Source organism: Bos javanicus, chromosome 21 (assembly GCF_032452875.1).
Source record: "Bos javanicus breed banteng chromosome 21, ARS-OSU_banteng_1.0, whole genome shotgun sequence".
NCBI classification, from domain to species: Eukaryota; Metazoa; Chordata; class Mammalia; order Artiodactyla; family Bovidae; genus Bos; species Bos javanicus.
In genome coordinates, this window is record NC_083888.1 from 66,127,056 (window position 1) to 66,145,178 (window position 18,123).

At 52.6% G+C, this 18,123-nt stretch overlaps 1 protein-coding gene across 2 annotated transcripts in view; it reads left to right on the forward strand.

Annotated features, from left to right (window-relative positions):
- The window catches only part of DYNC1H1 (dynein cytoplasmic 1 heavy chain 1), a 60,883-nt gene that overhangs the window by 9,569 nt on the left and 33,191 nt on the right, over nucleotides 1–18,123 (forward strand). For both annotated transcript variants that reach the window (XM_061395377.1, XM_061395378.1), the window contains exons 3-20: nucleotides 253–426; nucleotides 660–915; nucleotides 1,303–1,489; nucleotides 2,983–3,254; nucleotides 3,346–3,573; nucleotides 6,756–7,832; nucleotides 8,505–8,684; nucleotides 10,185–10,334; nucleotides 12,115–12,261; nucleotides 13,577–13,717; nucleotides 14,068–14,244; nucleotides 14,334–14,444; nucleotides 14,527–14,646; nucleotides 15,132–15,371; nucleotides 17,027–17,182; nucleotides 17,323–17,436; nucleotides 17,653–17,763; nucleotides 17,841–18,050. In XM_061395377.1, coding sequence (XP_061251361.1) covers nucleotides 253–426; nucleotides 660–915; nucleotides 1,303–1,489; nucleotides 2,983–3,254; nucleotides 3,346–3,573; nucleotides 6,756–7,832; nucleotides 8,505–8,684; nucleotides 10,185–10,334; nucleotides 12,115–12,261; nucleotides 13,577–13,717; nucleotides 14,068–14,244; nucleotides 14,334–14,444; nucleotides 14,527–14,646; nucleotides 15,132–15,371; nucleotides 17,027–17,182; nucleotides 17,323–17,436; nucleotides 17,653–17,763; nucleotides 17,841–18,050 — 4,051 coding nt within the window. The remainder of the gene's footprint in view (nucleotides 1–252; nucleotides 427–659; nucleotides 916–1,302; nucleotides 1,490–2,982; nucleotides 3,255–3,345; nucleotides 3,574–6,755; nucleotides 7,833–8,504; nucleotides 8,685–10,184; nucleotides 10,335–12,114; nucleotides 12,262–13,576; nucleotides 13,718–14,067; nucleotides 14,245–14,333; nucleotides 14,445–14,526; nucleotides 14,647–15,131; nucleotides 15,372–17,026; nucleotides 17,183–17,322; nucleotides 17,437–17,652; nucleotides 17,764–17,840; nucleotides 18,051–18,123) is intronic.

Here is an 18,123-nt window from a genome sequence, read left to right on the forward strand (position 1 = left end):
GTTAACTTGGCCTGGTTTCATGGTCATGTGTTATAACCTTAACCTTGATTCCATTGTTGTCACATAGAGAATAAAGAAAACGAAGCAGCGTATTTCACTATTAGAAAAGCAACAATTTATTCTTAATATGATTTTAAAATTAAAACATTCAAATGGATTTTTAATTTGCGTGCCCCACAAAGAAGTCTGTCATCATTAAGACTGACGAGGATGAGACTATTTGTTCTAATGTTTTCTTTTCCTTTCTTTCAGCTTGGCGTTCATTAAACGAACTCCAGTGATTGATGCAGACAAGCCAGTGTCTTCCCAGCTCCGAGTCCTCACGCTCAGTGAAGACTCACCATATGAAACCTTGCACTCTTTCATCAGCAATGCAGTGGCTCCTTTCTTTAAGTCCTATATCAGGGAGTCTGGCAAGGCCGACAGGTAAAAATCAGTTTTCCTTCGTTAGTTTGAATGTCATGTTTTCCTTAATGTTCGTAACACGCCATGGAGAGAATGATGCAGTGTTCAGAAATTGGGAGGGTAAAGCCAGTAAACCTGGAGGATGTGAATCTGTTGCATTAACGTATAGCGTTGATATTTGACAGACCTGAAATAATGGAATCCCTTTGGAGACGATAGCACGCCAAAATTTGAGATGTGTTTTGTCTTTTAAGGGACGGTGATAAAATGGCTCCTTCGGTTGAGAAAAAGATTGCCGAGCTTGAAATGGGACTCCTGCACCTGCAGCAGAATATTGAAATTCCAGAGATCAGCCTGCCCATTCACCCGATTATTACAAACGTTGCAAAACAGTGTTACGAGCGTGGAGAAAAGCCGAAAGTTACAGACTTTGGAGATAAGGTCGAAGACCCGACCTTCCTCAATCAGTTACAATCTGGAGTTAACCGCTGGATCCGAGAAATCCAAAAGGTAAGAGCATGGTATTGAAAGTATCGTGTAAAATGCTTTACTCTTTAATGTCTGTGAGAAAACCGGTACGAATTCTTGTCAAGGAGGTGAATTCTGTGATGCCCATTGGCTCTCCCTCCCGTTGGTCCTGGGAGTGCTCGGTGGAGGACTAATGTCAGCCCGCATGGAGCGGTCAGGGTACCGTGTGACATGGTTAAGTACTGCCCGTGAGACAGCCTTAATCTCAGCTGTCTCAGTCCTTTGGTTCCAAACTAAACCACCTTTTATACAAGGAAGGAAATCTACTTGAAATATTGGCCTTAAATTTTAATGCGCATATTCAGTTAATGATATTTTTCTACCTTTGCTTAAATGCTGAGTACTCTTGAATGTTACTTTGTATTTAAGGTGACCAAACTTGATCGAGATCCAGCCTCAGGAACTGCCTTACAGGAAATCAGTTTTTGGCTAAACTTGGAACGTGCGTTATACCGCATCCAGGAGAAACGAGAGAGCCCGGAAGTTCTCCTGACTCTGGACATCTTGAAACACGGCAAGCGATTCCATGCCACCGTCAGCTTTGACACTGACACAGGTAAAGACTAGAGCTTGGAGCCGAGAGGCGGATGCCAGTGAGCTCTCAGCCTGGGTTTGTGCTGAAAAGGAACAGATGCACCGTCTCTCCTGACTGCTTATGCCTTTGCATCTTACCTCGTCTTTCCCCAGCTCCAGGTGATGGAAATGATCTTCCCACCTACCTCCCTTTCCCTTTAGGGCTTTTTCGAGAACAGGAGCCAGGTTCTAGGCCTGAGTATAGGGAGCCCTCGGGGCCCCCCTCCTGTTTCTTAGTTGCTTGGTTCCCTGAACAGACTGTGCTTCTTTCAGTGTAAAGTTAAGCGTGCTTTTGACGGTCCAGGCAGGAGCGTGGTTTACGTTAAGCAGAAGTTCTTTGCCCACAGGGCTGCGGAAGGAGGGCTGGTCAGTACTTTCTCTTCTGCTATTTACCTGCCCCTCCTTGCATCTCCGCCCTCTTCCCTGTTCTGAACCATTGTCAAGATGAAAGTGGTTTCTGAATGGGTAGCAGGGAGGGTGACGTTGGATGAGCAAGTCCCGGGCGCGCAGATGTGGAGTGCCAGCCGTGGCCAGACCGTGCTCTTCACCAGAGACACATTAGAACCAGTTATCGGGACAGAAGTTGTCGTCATGTTCTTTTCCTTCCCCTCCAGAAAGGTTGTGGTGCCCGCATTTTAAGTGTTAGAGGAAACCTTTTCAGTTCCTGTGACCACATTTTGTATACTCACTAAGATATGGACATTCACTAGTGCCGAAACGTGTACCTTGAATTTTTTTTAATGCCTCTGAAACCTTTATTTCTTTCCTAATAGATTTCTTTTTTTAAAATCTTATGCCAGAGAAAGTTTAAAATAAAAGATCAAGACCCAGGTTTTTCTGTGATCGGTGTCTATAATACACTCGCCCTAACTTGAGCCCTGTGTATAAAATCTAAATTTCAGTGTTCTTAATGCTGATAAAATTCAAGTTTTACAAAACTAACATAGTATTATTAGAATGCTTAGATAGTCTAGAAAGCAGACAAAGATGACATGTCTGGACTGCCGCTCACAGCCTGTGGAGTACGCGTGAATACTGACTGATGCGTACGGTACAGCCGGTGTACAGTCGGTGTACAGTCAGTGTACAGCATACTGGCTGACACTCTTCCGAAGCAAAACTGAGAGCGCACCGGGATCACCTGTTAATAACATTGTTTTTTCAAACAGCACAATTTCTGTGTTTACTAAATCTTTTGCAGCATCAAAATCTTCCATTTTGAGGATGTATCCTAGTTTACCTGACTAGTATTGGGTTCACCAAAAAGTTCATTTGGCTTTTTCCATAAGATCTTATGGAACAAACTTTTTGGCCAATATTTAAACCTAGAAGGAATACTGTTTTACTTTTTTTAAAAAAATTGAGGTGTAATTGACATATAACAGTGTATACTATAGTTGTCTGGCTTCATGTGAAAGCTATGAGACTGTGGACGCTTGATGTGAACACTATGTAACTGTTTCTCTGTTAATCTAGGTCTGAAACAGGCTTTGGAAACGGTGAACGACTATAATCCTCTGATGAAAGACTTTCCTCTGAATGACCTGCTGTCTGCCACTGAGCTGGACAAAATACGGCAGGCACTTGTTGCAATTTTCACCCATTTGAGAAAGATCCGAAACACGAAATATCCCATTCAGAGGGCACTGCGCTTGGTGGAGGCGATTTCGAGAGACTTGAGTTCTCAGTTACTCAAAGTGCTGGGCACTAGAAAGCTGATGCATGTTGCCTACGAAGAATTTGAGAAAGTAAGTTGTAATATCTCAGGAAGCCAACTTTAGGGCATTTCAATGAAAACGTGCTTTAATAATAAGCTTCCCCTCTTAAATTATATCCCAGGTTATGGTCGCGTGCTTTGAAGTTTTTCAGACTTGGGATGATGAATACGAGAAACTCCAGGTATTGCTGAGAGACATTGTCAAAAGGAAAAGGGAAGAAAACCTCAAGATGGTGTGGCGGATCAACCCTGCTCACAGAAAGCTTCAGGCTCGCCTTGACCAGATGAGAAAGTTCAGACGCCAGCACGAGCAGCTGAGAGCGGTCATCGTCAGGGTCCTGAGGCCACAGGTGTGGCTCACGGTCTGAAAATTCATGCCTGCATTGCTTGAATGACTCTCTCTCTTTTTTTTTACAGTCAGCTACCTGTGTCTCTTTCACACTGTGAAGTGCTTCTCTAGCTCCTTTTTCATCTGTCACTGTCATCTTGAAGATCTAGTGATTCTGAATCATAGTGTTTGAGTTCAAATCTTTAACATTCTCCATCCATTCATTCCCATCCCCAAACTGCATGGACCCTAGAGCCAAACCTCATGGGTTTACATCCTAATTCAGCTGTTGAACTAGCTGTGTGACTGGGCTCACTGTTTTACTCTTTTCCTCAGACTCCTTATCTGTAAAATGTGGATAATAATTGCGTTTGGCTCAGATTTATTGGAACAATTAAATGACTCCTTTTCTTTCTTCATGCTTTTTTATTTCTCTTCTCAGTTCACCACTTTTCTGAGCACTGCTTTTCTTGCTTTAAACAATCCAATCCAGAAGTAGCGGGTGGATTGATACGTGTGTAGGTAGACGAATTGGTAAACGGATAGATACACGCGATAAAGCCAGTAGCCAATGTTAATTGGTTGGTGTTAACCATAGGCTCTCGGTGGGGTCTTCCGTGTGTGTGTTTAGGGTTCTCTGAGAATTCTGCAGTGTTAGTTGGGATGGGCGGTCCGGTCTAGGAGCCTTGCCGTCTCGGTCGTTCTCTGAGGAGGAGCGCCTGCCGCCCAGGGTGGACCAGGGTGGAGCGGGTCCGTAGTGAGTGCTTGGTGCCTTCTCAGCTAGTCAGTCCCGATCCACGTGGACACGTGTGCGTGTGTTGGTTTTACGTGTTAACCCTTTACTGTGTCCGTGAGAGCCTTGAAGCTGGGACTCAGCCCTCCGTTCCCTGTCCTTCTCAGCTATCACTGTGTTAAAGCATCATTGTCTGCTTTCCATTTGTAAACCATGTGGTGTCTGCACTGCCTTTTTGTTCATAAAGTGTGTAATGAACTTGTGTGCAGGCGTGCATTCTCAGGATGGTCTTATTGGAGGATTGTTCACATTTAATGTAGTTATTGATAAGTTTGGATTCAGAGCTGCTGTTTGCTAGACTTAACAGCTATATTTCTTTGCATTTTCTTTTTTAGTGTTTCCTCTAGGGATTACTATAGGTCTCTAATTTATCACGATATACACAATACTGACTGAACCTCATAATCAATATAAATCTGTTTCCTCCTGCTTGTCATGTTTACAGAAGAGAAATAACGCTATTCTTACAATGCATCTGTATCCAATATATTATTATCATGTGGTATTACTGTTACATATATTATAAACCCAGAACTACAGTGTTACAAGTTAAGCAGTCACATATATCTTAGAAAAATCAGCAGGTGAAAAGAAAGATAATGACATAATCTTTGCCATTTGTCCCCGATTTACATCTTCCGTTCTCTTCATTTCTTTCTGCGGACTAAGTTACCTCTGCCGTCTTCTCTCTGTAGCCTGAAGAAATTCTTTGCCATTTCTTGTCCCATGGGTTTGCTGGCAGCACTCTCACATTTGAAGGATAGTTTCACTGGTTATAGAATTGTTGGTTGACAGCAAGTTGTAAATCTGTCCAGACTTTTCATTCTTGCAGGGCTCCCAAGGGCTCCTGTGTGTGTGTATAATTTACTACGCTGGCCCTTGTCAGACTGTCTTTTCCAGAACTCCCCCTTTATTTGTTTTCTGAATTGTAGGTGCTAGGTCTTCGTTGCTGCGTGGGCTTTTCTCTAGTTGTGGTGAGTGGGGGCGACTCCCTGTGGCCGCGTGTGGGCATCTCGTCGCGGTGGCTTTCCTTGTTGCGGAGCACAGGCTCTGGGGTGCCCGGGCTTCAGCAGTTGCCGCTCCCGGGATCTAGAGTGCTGGCTCTGTGGTGCGATGCACAGGCTTGGTGGCTCCGCAGCATGTGGGGTCTTCTTGGAGCAGCGCAGGCAGATTCTTACCCCCTCAGACGCCAGGGAAGTCCCCAGAATCCCTGCTGTAAGCTGCTCGTGTGCTCCCACCTGCGGAGCTGCGAGTCTTCCTGCCTGGGGTGGGAGCGCCCCAGGCCGTCGGCTCCCCGCCCTCACCTGAGGTCGGCACACCTCAAAGTGTCAGCTGCATTCCGTTGCTGTCCGTTGTCCTGAAATGGCTGTTTAATAATTCTGTCCAGTTTTTGCTCCTATAATGTCCTTGCCAGGAGTTCTCAGGATGTTTTTAAATATATAAAATAAAAGGCAGAGGTTTACAAGGAAACATTTGTCCATAGTTCTGAAGTTGTGATCTATGGACAGTAATCTGTGTGCTTCTCCGTGAACACGTAAAAGAGCAAGACAGGCCTGCTAGCAGGATTTTGAAGTAGTGAACATAAACAAGCTCTCAGGACTATAGTACAGCTGTCGTGTGACCTGGAAGAATTTATTGATGACAGAGGGCACTGGGGACAGCTATAACTGTTGCCTACATCATGACTGAAGAAAATGCTAAATTTAATTAGGCTTAGTGAAAATGATTTTCTCCAAACAAATTCACAGACTGTCTGAACTTCATGTGTGGCGTCTGTGGACCCCAGATCACGCCCCCTGCCTGGCGGTGTAATTCTGCGAGAGTGGGCCTGAGCTGTGCCCGGGGGTCTGCTGCGTCCCGATCACGCCCCCTGCCTGGCGGTGCAATTCTGCAAGAGTGGGCCTGAGCTGTGCCCGGGGTCTGCTGCGTCCCGAGGTGCTGGGCCTGTGTGCTCTGCTGTCTGTCCAGGAGCGTTCAGGGGACTGAGCGGACCCACTCAGTTACTGTCATGCTTGACCTGTCCCTCTGCTGCAGTGTGGACCCTGGGCTGTAATCTAAAGTTTTAGAAATAAAAATGAGAAGTGTACTGGGTACTGGCTTTGTATGAACCACTCCTGTGAAGTCCTGAGCTTTCCAGTGCAGTTTGAAGGAAGAACCCCAAACCCAGGTCTCAACACATTTTTTTTTTTTTTAGCTTCTTTGGCCACAAAACAAATTGTCTGAAGGTCTTTACAGCAGAGTTAAAACGTACAGTATCGTGTCTTACACGGTCTTGACTTGTGGTTGTAAAATGTTTGACTAAACGTTAGGCTTACATGGTGGACTGGTCATCTTGTGTGGTGTGTGCTACTCAACGAGATAAAAGTTTTCCCCTTGGCAGACCTGTTTTCTTCCAAACCCTGTCCTCCCAGGTCACAGCAGTTGCACAGCAGAACCAAGGAGAGGTGCCTGAGCCCCAGGACATGAAAGTGGCTGAGGTTCTCTTCGACGCTGCCGACGCGAATGCCATAGAGGAGGTCAACCTGGCTTATGAGAACGTCAAGGAAGTGGACGGGCTGGATGTCTCCAAGGAGGGCACAGAGGCCTGGGAGGCCGCAATGAAGAGATACGATGAGAGGATCGACAGGGTGGAGACCCGGATCACCGCGCGCCTGCGAGACCAGCTTGGCACCGCCAAGAACGCCAACGAGATGTTCCGGATCTTCTCCAGGTTCAACGCGCTGTTCGTCCGGCCTCACATTCGCGGGGCCATCCGCGAGTACCAGACGCAGCTGATCCAGCGTGTGAAGGACGACATCGAGTCTCTTCACGACAAGTTCAAAGTCCAATACCCGCAGAGCCAGGCGTGTAAGATGAGCCACGTGCGCGACCTGCCGCCCGTGTCCGGCTCCATCATCTGGGCCAAGCAGATCGACCGGCAGCTGACAGCCTACATGAAGCGCGTGGAGGACGTGCTGGGCAAGGGCTGGGAGAACCACGTGGAGGGCCAGAAGCTGAAGCAGGACGGGGACAGCTTCCGCATGAAGCTCAACACGCAGGAGATATTCGACGACTGGGCCCGCAAGGTGCAGCAGCGCAACCTGGGCGTGTCGGGCCGCATCTTCACCATCGAGAGCACGCGCGTCCGGGGCCGCGCCGGCAGCGTCCTCAAGCTGAAGGTCAACTTCCTCCCCGAGATCATCACCCTCTCCAAAGAAGTACGAAACCTCAAGTGGCTCGGCTTCCGCGTCCCGCTGGCAATCGTGAACAAGGCTCACCAAGCGAACCAGCTGTACCCCTTTGCCATCTCGCTGATCGAGAGCGTGCGGACCTATGAGCGCACGTGTGAGAAGGTGGAGGAGCGGAGCACCATCTCCCTGCTGGTGGCGGGCCTGAAGAAGGAGGTGCAGGCACTGATCGCCGAGGGCATCGCCTTGGTGTGGGAGTCCTACAAGCTCGACCCCTACGTGCAGCGCTTGGCGGAGACGGTCTTCAACTTCCAGGAAAAGGTGCATGCCGCTTCCATCTTCCCCATCCCAGAGGGTGGCCAGTCGGTTAGCAGTTAGCTCTCCACAGAGGTCGCCCATGGTCCCAACAGCTCAGGGCCACATCTGCCGAGCGGGAGAAGGAGGCCTTCCCCTCACCGGGCTGTTGGATGGTGTGGGGCCTTTAGGGAGGCCGTTCAGTGACAGTCCCCGTTGCTAGGGAGCCAGGGAAGAGATGAAGGGCACGAGAGCGTTGTCACTGATAAAGCTGCGTGGACAGCGGGCTGGTGGTCGGCCCGCCCCAGACCTGGCCTTCCTCCCCAAAACCCCCACCTGGCTGTGCCGCGGTCAGCTCCTGGCCCTGCTCCTGCCTCTGCAGGCAGCGTGGAGTCCACTGGTCTGGTGTGTGGCTGGCTCCTGGAGAGGGAAGGTGCAGAGCAGCGTGCCTTGATGTCCTGTTCCCGCATGTGCGGGCAGAGGGCGCCTTCCCTGGAGCGGGAGCGGGGAGGCGCCGGTGTGCATACCTTTCCCCTCCCTCCTCGGAGACAGCTGGGGTGTGGCGTCAGGCTAGCACGCAGGGTTAGTGCTCTGAGGAAGAACTTCTCTGTCTCAGACGTTTATTAATTGAGAAGAACATACAGGACATAAAGGCGTGGAGTAAGCTGGCGATTTAACGCGAACTGTGCCTTCCTTTAGGTGGACGACCTGCTGATTATCGAGGAGAAGATAGACCTGGAAGTCCGCTCCCTGGAGACGTGCATGTACGACCACAAGACTTTCTCCGAGATCCTGAACAGGGTGCAGAAGGCCGTGGACGACCTCAACCTGCACTCCTACTCCAACCTGCCCATCTGGGTCAGCAAGCTGGACATGGAGGTGAGCTGGTGCCGGCTGCACCTAGCGTTGTCTGCCATCTTTGGGGGTGGCCCCGGTCCACAAGTCTGTTAGGTCAGGCCTGAAAAGCTCGTTTCTGTGGCAGTTATCACTGACCGTGACCACCAGTTCTTTCCAGAAACCCCCTGCAGCTGACAGTAGCTGAACTGCCGTGCTGGCTGCAGCCGCCCTCCTCCTGCGCCGGAAGCAGGGAGCTCCGGGGGAGGGGAGGAGTGCTGTCTGCTTTCTGGGAGTGTGACAAGCTCCTGCAGCCCGTCTCTGCTCTGCTGATTGAGGTGGTTCTCCCTAGCCCTCCTCTCCTGGCAGCCTTCTCTGGCCACCCTGTCTCCCTCCACCACCCCCCCAGCATCCACGTACCTCTTGTTCCTGGTTTAGAGGATCTTGGCTCACCCTTGTGGGGTGGGTGTTGGGAGCATACTTAGCACCCCGTGTGGCTTTCTCGTCAGCGGGTGTCAGAGCAGCCGTGAAGTCTCCAGAAGCAGGGAGGGTGTTTTATGGCAGAGGTCACTCAGTGGACAGGTGGTCGTGGGTCAGTTCTGAAGTTCTGTGTGGGTCACAGGTTTTCCCCTCTGAAGTGGATGAGTAAAATGCAGCAGTTCCTCCAACGGGCCCTGAACAGAGCTAACGTTCAGAAGCCCCAGTCTTCTGAATCGAGTGCGAGTCCCAGGTTTTCTCAGGCCGCCCCCACAGTGTTCCCAGGATGGTTGAGTGGCTCACAACGAGGAGGGGGACTCTAAGCAAGATGCGCAGACACCCTAGTCCTTGGAAATCTCACAGATCAGAGATTTCTGACTTCCTTCTTCACTTGTTGAAAGAAAATGGTCACCGTTTGGTGACTGATGTTGACTAGGTTTACTGTGATGATCATATTACAAGTAGGTATACATATTGAATCCTTATGTTGTACATCCAAAACTAATGTTATAGTCAGTTACTGAAGGCAGGAGAAGGGGTGGTAGAGAATGAGATGGTTAGGTAGCATCACTGACTCAATGGACATGAGTTTGAGCAAAGTCCAGGAGATAGTGAGGGACAGGGAAGCCTGGAGTGCTGCAGTCCATGGGGTCACAAAGAGTCAGACATGATTTAGCAACTGAACAGCAACAATAACAAAATCAATTGTGCCTCGATTTAAAAAAGAAAAATGACTTCATCTCCAAACTCCAGTTTCCTGGTTTTGTACCTGAGGCTGGTGTTTGTGCATTTCCTGTCGCACTGAACACATTTCAAGGCCTTCGCCACGCCTGCGCGGCGGTGCTGGTCTGCTTGTCGCTTGTGAGCGGGAGTCCGCAGGCGGAGAGCACAGCCAGCCTAGTCGTCCGTGAGCGGGGGCTGGAGGGTGAGGACGTGAGGTTGAGGAGCTGCGGGTGGAGGCTTGGGGTCAGGAACGATTCGTCCTGGGCCGGAAACAGCGGTGTTCTGTCAGTACGCTCTGCGAGCTAACTGGGAGAAACATTGTTCTTGGGACATGTTTCTCTGTAGATTGAAAGGATACTGGGCGTCCGGCTGCAAGCTGGCCTGAGAGCTTGGACGCAGGTGCTCCTTGGACAAGCGGAGGATAAAGCAGAGGTTGACATGGATACAGATGCCCCTCAAGTTAGTCACAAGCCTGGAGGAGAGCCAAAGATCAAGGTGAGTATCTCGCAGGGCAGCCGGTTCCACAGTAAATAAAGCGCGAGTGAAAAAGCCACTGCGGTGGGCAGACCCGGGCCCGGTCAGTGTCCTGGGGTGACGTGAGATGAGGAAGAGGCTCTTCACCCCGAGCTCCTCCCCCCACCATCCACCAGGGCAGCAGCAGGCAGACCCGGGGGGAGGGCCGTTCTGCAGAGAGCATCCCAAGTGCCAAGGCATAAGAGAAAAGTGGGAAAAGCCGAGTGTCGCAGAGTGGAAGGGATTGAGGGGCTGTGGCCGCCGACTGTGAAGTGGTGTCCTGTGAGACCCGGGGAAGTCTGACTGGAGTCCGTGGGGTCACGGAGCCCCCATGACTGAGCCACTGAACAGTGGACCGGCACTCACGTCTTTGTTTTGGTAATGACACCATTCGAGAGGAGGCCGGAGAGGGTACATACCTTTCCTCTTCATGCCTGCCTTAGAATTCTGCTCTATGTCAAAAACAGTTTCAGAAACACTTGGGGGTTAATTTTTTCATCTATTTGGCTGTGTCGGGGCTTGGTTGCGGGGCGTGGGGTCTCCCTTTCGGTGCAGGCTCGGCAGTTGTGCTCATGGCTGAGTTATTTGTGGGGTCTTAGTTCCCCCACCACGGAGCGAACCCACGTCCTCTGCATTGGAAGGTAGATCCCTAACCACTGGACCACCGGGGAAGTCCCAGCTTTTTTTTTTTTTTTCTTTAATGGAAAATAACATTTAGAAATCTACACTGGGGGAAAATTTCTGTTCTCCTAGGATATACGTAGGAATTAATTTGAAGAACTGGATATAATGGTCTGCTGCAAGCAGAAGTTCAGACTGTGACCCTAAAATGTCAGTTTTAATAAAAATCTGAGTAGAATTCTCACGGAAGGATGCAGCAGTGCACTGCGGAGCACGCTGGACAGCAGCCCTCATCTCCACGCGACTGTTCCCCGTCGTGGGAAGGAGGGCTCTGCTGGGGCTGGCAGGCTCTCCAGAAAGTTCTCTTTAAACTCTGCCCGTAACACAGGTGCTGGTTATAAACGTGTCCACCTTACACTGATGGCATTGAGCCGTGCATTCGTTCTGTGTGGTCTACAGTGTTTGTGTTCTCTTCACCAGTGAACGTCTCCAGATCAGAAGCCTGATAGAAGTGGGCGACTAGAAGCTTTGATCTGAGAGAAACAATTGGCTTTTTTTTTTTCTTACCAGACTTCACGTTTTCTTTTAATACTTGAAATGTTTTCACTTTTGAATACTACAGATATTCATCCCCAGAGCATACTTTTTAAAAGAAATTACCGAGATGCAGAAAAGCAAGTGAGGTGTCTGAGTTGATCAGACGTGTAGTAAAGACTGAGCTGGAGTTCTGAAAGTAGCCCACAGCACTGGCGGGCGGCGCAGGCTGCTCCCAGCCCGTGAACCTACACCAGCCAAGTCGGCCTGTGTCTCTGCTTTCTCAGGCCACAAGGTCCTCACGTCCCGAGATCATCACAGACATCAGATCCCATGGCGCTTCACTGAGCGCCTGTTGTGTGTCTGACAGCCAGGCACTGGGTGCCCAGGAGGAGCCCATGCGGAGCTGCCCTCTGACCCCCTCCAGGCCCTTAGGGAGGGCTGCAGACCAAACATGAGCTCACAGAAGGCTGGATCTGTTAGTAACTTAATAGACTTTGTGGTTCACACGGAACTAATGTAATGATTCAGGGAGAGAAAATGGTATATTTCAAAGCCCTTGAACTGAAATAGACTGCTGAGTCAAAACGACACCTTTGCTTTCCAGAATGTCGTTCATGAGCTGAGGATCACCAACCAGGTCATCTATTTGAACCCGCCCATCGAGGAGTGCAGGTACAAGCTGTACCAGGAGATGTTCGCCTGGAAGATGGTGGTGCTGTCTCTCCCCCGGATCCAGAGCCAGCGGTACCAGGTGAGTGCCTGCGAGGAAGCCCCAGACCTCAGCTCAGCACTCTGTCAGCTCAGCGCTCTGGCGGAACGCTGGAGGGGCGCGGTGTGACCCGACACTTGCCCTGTAGTTACTGCTCCACACAGTCTCAGGTGTATCTCTTTTCTTAGCTGTGCACGTAGCTCCATTCTCCCTCCTCCCTCTTCTGGGGCCTGGTCTTCGCTCCCGGCTTCCCCAGCTCTCCCTGCACCTTGCCGGCCCGTCCACATCACTGGTTCCTGTGTGTTCTGTGCCTGCCCCCCCGCCCCGTCCTCCGTGTCCCGTCTGGCCATAAGTACCAGCCGTGTGCTGTTTCCATCTTCAGAATTTACCCTGGTCTGTTTCTTGTGATGTCCAGTGCTGCAGTCGTGCATGGTACATCTCACCCCCCTCGGCCTAGTTAAGCCCCCTCCTCACTGGTCTCTGTCTGCTCTTGCCCCTCTAAAAGCTGCCATCAGCGCAGCAGCCCAGATTACCTCTTAGGTGTGTGTTGACCCCGACGCTGCTGTTTGGGGGGCCTGGTAACGGCTTCCCGTCTCGCCCACCACGGGGCCTGCGGGCCTCCGACACGTGCCGCCCTGCCGCCTGCCTCTCCACCCCGGCTCTGCTGCAGCACGCTGGGCCTGCCCGTCCTCACACGGGCCGGATGGACACTGGCCCCCAGGGCCTCTGCCCTTGCTCATCCCCTGCCCCCAGCTCTGCCAGGGGTCACCTCCTCAGTTGAGGCCTCCTGCGCCTCTCCGTGTAAAATACGTCCTGCCCCTGCATTCCTTCCCACCCCCGTTTCTCCAGAGCCCTGCTCGCCATCTGACGGCCTGTGTCTTTTGCTTTTCCCTTGGTTGTCTTCCCCTCCCCCACAGAACATAAGTCTGTGCCAGCAGAGGTCTTTGTCTGCTCATAATACCTGCAGCAGTGCCTGGCCTGTGACCGGCCCACAGGTTGTGGACCCCGAGTGACTGTGTGCACGCTGGTGTTCACACTTGGTGGTGGTGCCTCACTCGCTGAGGTGACACCCTCAGTCCCGCCCCCTGGGATGAGAGGCTTGGGTCTCGTGGGACCCACTCTGGACACCCTGCTCCCCGCTCGAGGCACGCCTGCTCAAACAGGGACGCCACACCTTCTGGCTTGTGGTTGATGCGCCTTTCCTTGGTTTGATGAGTTAGGTTACCTGTGACCGGGATGAGTGAGCGTTATCCCTTAGGTACCATTTCTTTCCATTTACTTCAATGCCGTGAAAGGCAGCTGAGGTTCACATTTCTGTACGCACTCCCTGCTTTCATTTCCGCTTTTGTTCGGTTAGGTGGGCGTCCACTATGAACTGACGGAAGAGGAGAAGTTCTACCGGAATGCTCTGACACGGATGCCGGATGGCCCCGTGGCCCTGGAGGAGTCCTACTCTGCAGTCATGGGCATCGTCACCGAGGTCGAGCAGTACGTCAAGGTGAGGCACGCCTCTCGCTCTGGTGCGTATGTGATCTGTCCTAGACGCAAGTGTGAGCTTAAATGAATGTGGAGCTAAGTCTTGACTAAACGTAATGCGATTTATGAGGTGATCTTTGCCATTTTAAAGCAAGGAGTGAACAGTGGAATGGACCTTCTGGGATGTTAATCATTTTGGAGAGGAGAAAACTTTATTCTTTTTTGGTTGGGAAGCTGAGCATTGGAAATGAGAGTTTATTCCTAACAGGGATGAAGGAACACAAACCTTTTTAGCAGAATATGACCGCACGTATTAACATTTCACAAAACGAGACGTCGAGCTGCCATGGGTGGCTGTGTTCTCGTTTGCAGGTCTGGCTTCAGTATCAGTGCTTGTGGGACATGCAAGCTGAGAACATCTATAACCGACTCGGGGAAGACCTCAGCAAGTGGCAGGCTCTGCTGGTCCAGATAAGGAAGGCCCGGGGGACCTTCGACAATGCAGAGACCAAGAAAGAGTTTGGGCCGGTGGTCATAGATTACGGCAAGGTGAGCCCAGCCGACTGCCTAGAAGGCGCGCTGTGAGGGCAGCGTCTGACCACAGGGAAGCTGCAGTGTGAACACTCCTCCCCCCACAGGTCCAGTCGAAGGTGAACCTGAAGTACGACTCCTGGCACAAGGAGGTGCTCAGCAAATTTGGGCAGATGCTCGGCTCCAACATGACGGAGTTCCACTCCCAGATCTCCAAGGTGAGAAGGCAGGATCCCGGCAGGGCGGCAAGCCCGCCGGCCACCTCGGCTCCCCGATCGACGCCATGCTCTCTGCCCACAGTCCCGCCAGGAGCTGGAGCAGCACTCGGTGGACACGGCCAGCACCTCTGACGCAGTGACCTTCATCACCTACGTGCAGTCCCTGAAACGGAAGATCAAGCAGTTTGAGAAGCAAGTCGAGGTGAGCTCTGTCCCTCGCTGTGTCTTGGGGGTCCCCGGGGTGTCTCTGTCTTACCCCCTGGCGTCCTCGTAAAGGTGGACGCCAGTGTTCCAGACGGCTGCATTTTAAAAAGCTCTGCAGGTGATCTTCAGGCACTTCAAGGTTTGAGAAGGACAGGTTCTTATTTTTTGAAATCTTTTACTTTAGTTGTTGATCTTCAAGTCCTCAAAGTTGAATTTCCTTCTCATAGTTTGGACCTAGGGTGTGAAGCTCAGTTCCAGGGCGCTCAGGCCCTGCTCGGGGCCGCCTGAGTGTGGCCAGGGCAGTCCCAGGGCTGGCCCAGCGGGCCCCTTGGCGGCCTGCTGCCCTGGGGCGCAGCGCTGTGGGGAGGGGAGGTTCCTGGAGGAGAGCAGGTGTGTCCTGTACCCACGGGTGTCTTCTTGGAGTCTGACTGTAGCTCTTGTTACTCCTAGAAGAAAAAGCCCGTTTGTTTGTTCCCCCTCCAGCTCTACCGAAATGGCCAGCGGCTGCTGGAGAAGCAGAGGTTCCAGTTCCCGCCGTCCTGGCTCTACATCGACAACATCGAGGGGGAGTGGGGGGCCTTCAACGACATCATGAGGCGGAAGGACTCTGCCATCCAGCAGCAGGTGGCCAACCTACAGATGAAGATCGTGCAGGAGGACCGGGCTGTGGAGAGCCGCACCACCGACCTGCTGACCGACTGGGAGAAGACCAAGCCCGTCACGGTGAGCCCCAACGCAGCCCCGTGCTCTCCCCGCACCAGCAGCGTCCTCTTGTCCCCGCTTTCAGAGTGAGGCGCCCTGCCACGCCTGAGCTTTCCAGGGTGAAGGTGCTGCCCTCCTGTAATTAAGGGAGCCGTCCTTGCAGAGAGTGGCTGTGAAACCGTGAAAGCCCGCTTAGATAGACCTCTTTTCAGCCAGACCCTTCGCGACAGTCATTTAAGGCAGGGAATGCTTCTACAGCCTAGCGTTTCTCCGCTCGTAAGTTACCCTCTTAGCTGTACTCGGGAGTTAGACTTGTCCCTCTTGTGGACTCAGGCCAGGCGTCCCCCGGCGCCACTGCCTGGCCTGTGCCCTGGGGCCGTCCTGGGCTGTGCCACTGCCATTGCAGTGGTTAAGGTTCTCTGTGCCCAGAGACTGCTGCAGATAGGCCGCCACGTTCACTCGAGTTTGTACTGAGCACCAGCCGTGTTCTGGGTAGCAGGAACACAGCGGTGACCAAAAAGGGGCCTGACCCCAGCGGGACACGTTCCCGCAGGAGACAGGGTGAGAAGGGAACCGGAAGGACACGCACTTCAAGGCAGATGGAGACTCGAGCTGGGGGAGGGTGTTGGGGCCTCACTGCTCTGCGGGGAGTCTGGCGTGTGGAGACCGCTGGGGGCAGGCAGGCGTGCCGAGGGGCATGCAGACAGGCAGGACGGGGCTCAGCCATGTAGGTCCCGGCCCGCCTGGTTTTCGGGGTGGGATTCACTCGGAGGCACACGTGTGCACCCCGCAGGAGAAGGTGTGCGTGTATCCTAGATGCTGGTCTGGTTTTGTGGGCGGGGCTGCGGCTCTCCACGAGAGACCTGGGGACCCCCCCCACGCCCCCGCCCCCGGCCCCGGCACACACTCACGTCTGCTGGGTCGGCCTCCGTCCTGCCCTCAGCTGGTCTGTGCTGCTGCCCTGAGGTCCCGCTTTGTGTCTGGTTGGGCCACGGGGCCCCGGGGTGAAGCAGGCTGTGCCTCACTGATGGCAGAACTGCCAGGTCATGCGGGGGAGTGAGGGCTGATCAGTAAGTAGGCAATGCAGCTCCTCAGGGTGGGCGTCTCATCATCTCACCTCGCTGGTGATGTTTTAGTTAGAACTCTCTTTGAGGGAGTTCCCTGGGGGTCCAGTGGTTAGGACTCAGTGCTCTCACTTCTGAGGGCCCGGGTTCACCCCCTGGTCAGGGAATTGAGGCCCCACAGGACACAGCGTGGCAAAAAAGAAAACAAAACTCGAATCGGTACTCGGTGTAGTCGTTCTCAAAGATTATTAAGACACCTGTGAATCGTGTTAGTGCAGAAGTCGAGCCGCCTCCGATGAGAGCGGTGCTTTCCTCCTCAGCTTCCCTCGTCACTCATACCATGGCCGTGCCTCAGAGGGCGTGCCTGGCAGGGCTGTCCTGCTCCGGGCCCAGGTCAGCGCCTCCCCGGCACTCCGCAAGGGGATGCCTGACTCGACAGGCGCTCCCCTTGCCCAGGTCAGGTCTGGAAGTAACGGGCACGCATCAGCAGCGTGCACTTGGGAACATTTACACGCAGACACTCAAGGAAGCGTAGAGTCCCCTCCAGCGCCTCAGAGCTGGGCCCCTCTGTCCTGAGACCTGGCTCTGACTCGCTGGCCTTGACCGCTTCAGGGCAACCTGCGTCCAGAGGAGGCACTTCAGGCTCTCACCATATACGAAGGGAAGTTCGGCAGACTGAAGGACGACCGCGAGAAGTGCGCGAAGGCCAAGGAGGCCCTGGAGCTGACCGACACAGGGCTTCTCAGCGGCAGCGAAGAGCGAGTCCAGGTACGAGCCGCTCCCGCTGGTGGGCGGGTGCAGGCACCTCGTGCTGACCTCGCCCCCACCCCAGCTGTCCCAAAGGCCCTAGCAGAGTCCGAGGTGGCTCCTCTTCTGAAGTGTGACTGCTCTGCCGTCCTTGATCGCAGGTGGCCTTAGAAGAGTTACAGGACCTCAAAGGCGTTTGGTCAGAGCTTTCTAAGGTCTGGGAGCAGATTGACCAGATGAAGGAGCAGCCGTGGGTTTCTGTGCAGCCTCGAAAGGTATGCATCACTAAGACAGATACCGCATTGCCCTTCACATGATGAAAGTTGGAGACTGTACTTAGGAACTTGGCAAGCAGGGAGCTGTACTGTGAGTTCACAAGAAGTCCCTTCCCGGTTGTTTATCTAAAATTTCTTTTAAGGCTAGTTTTTAAATGTTTCATCCTTTAAAGGAACGTTGGCAAACTGAATACCACCTTGGGTTTCTCTTGACAGCTTCGACAGAATTTAGATGGCCTCCTGAACCAGCTGAAAAACTTCCCTGCCCGATTGCGGCAGTACGCGTCCTACGAGTTTGTGCAGAGGCTCCTGAAAGGCTACCTGAAGGTGGGTGACCTGGAGCTGCCGGCTGGGAGTCAGCCGGAAACACGCCACGCGGATGACTCGGCTCCCTCTCTCCACAGATAAACATGCTGGTGATTGAGCTCAAGTCCGAAGCACTTAAGGACCGCCACTGGAAACAGCTGATGAAGCGGCTTCACGTGAACTGGGTTGTATCTGAGCTGACCCTCGGCCAAATCTGGGACGTGGACTTGCAGAAGAATGAAGCTGTTGTCAAGGATGTGCTGCTTGTGGCACAGGGGGAGATGGCTCTGGAGGAGTTTCTGAAGCAGGTGCGTGTCGGGCTGTGACACACACCTGAGCTGTGTGAAAACGGAGCCCCACCTGTGGTCCCTCTTGTCCCCA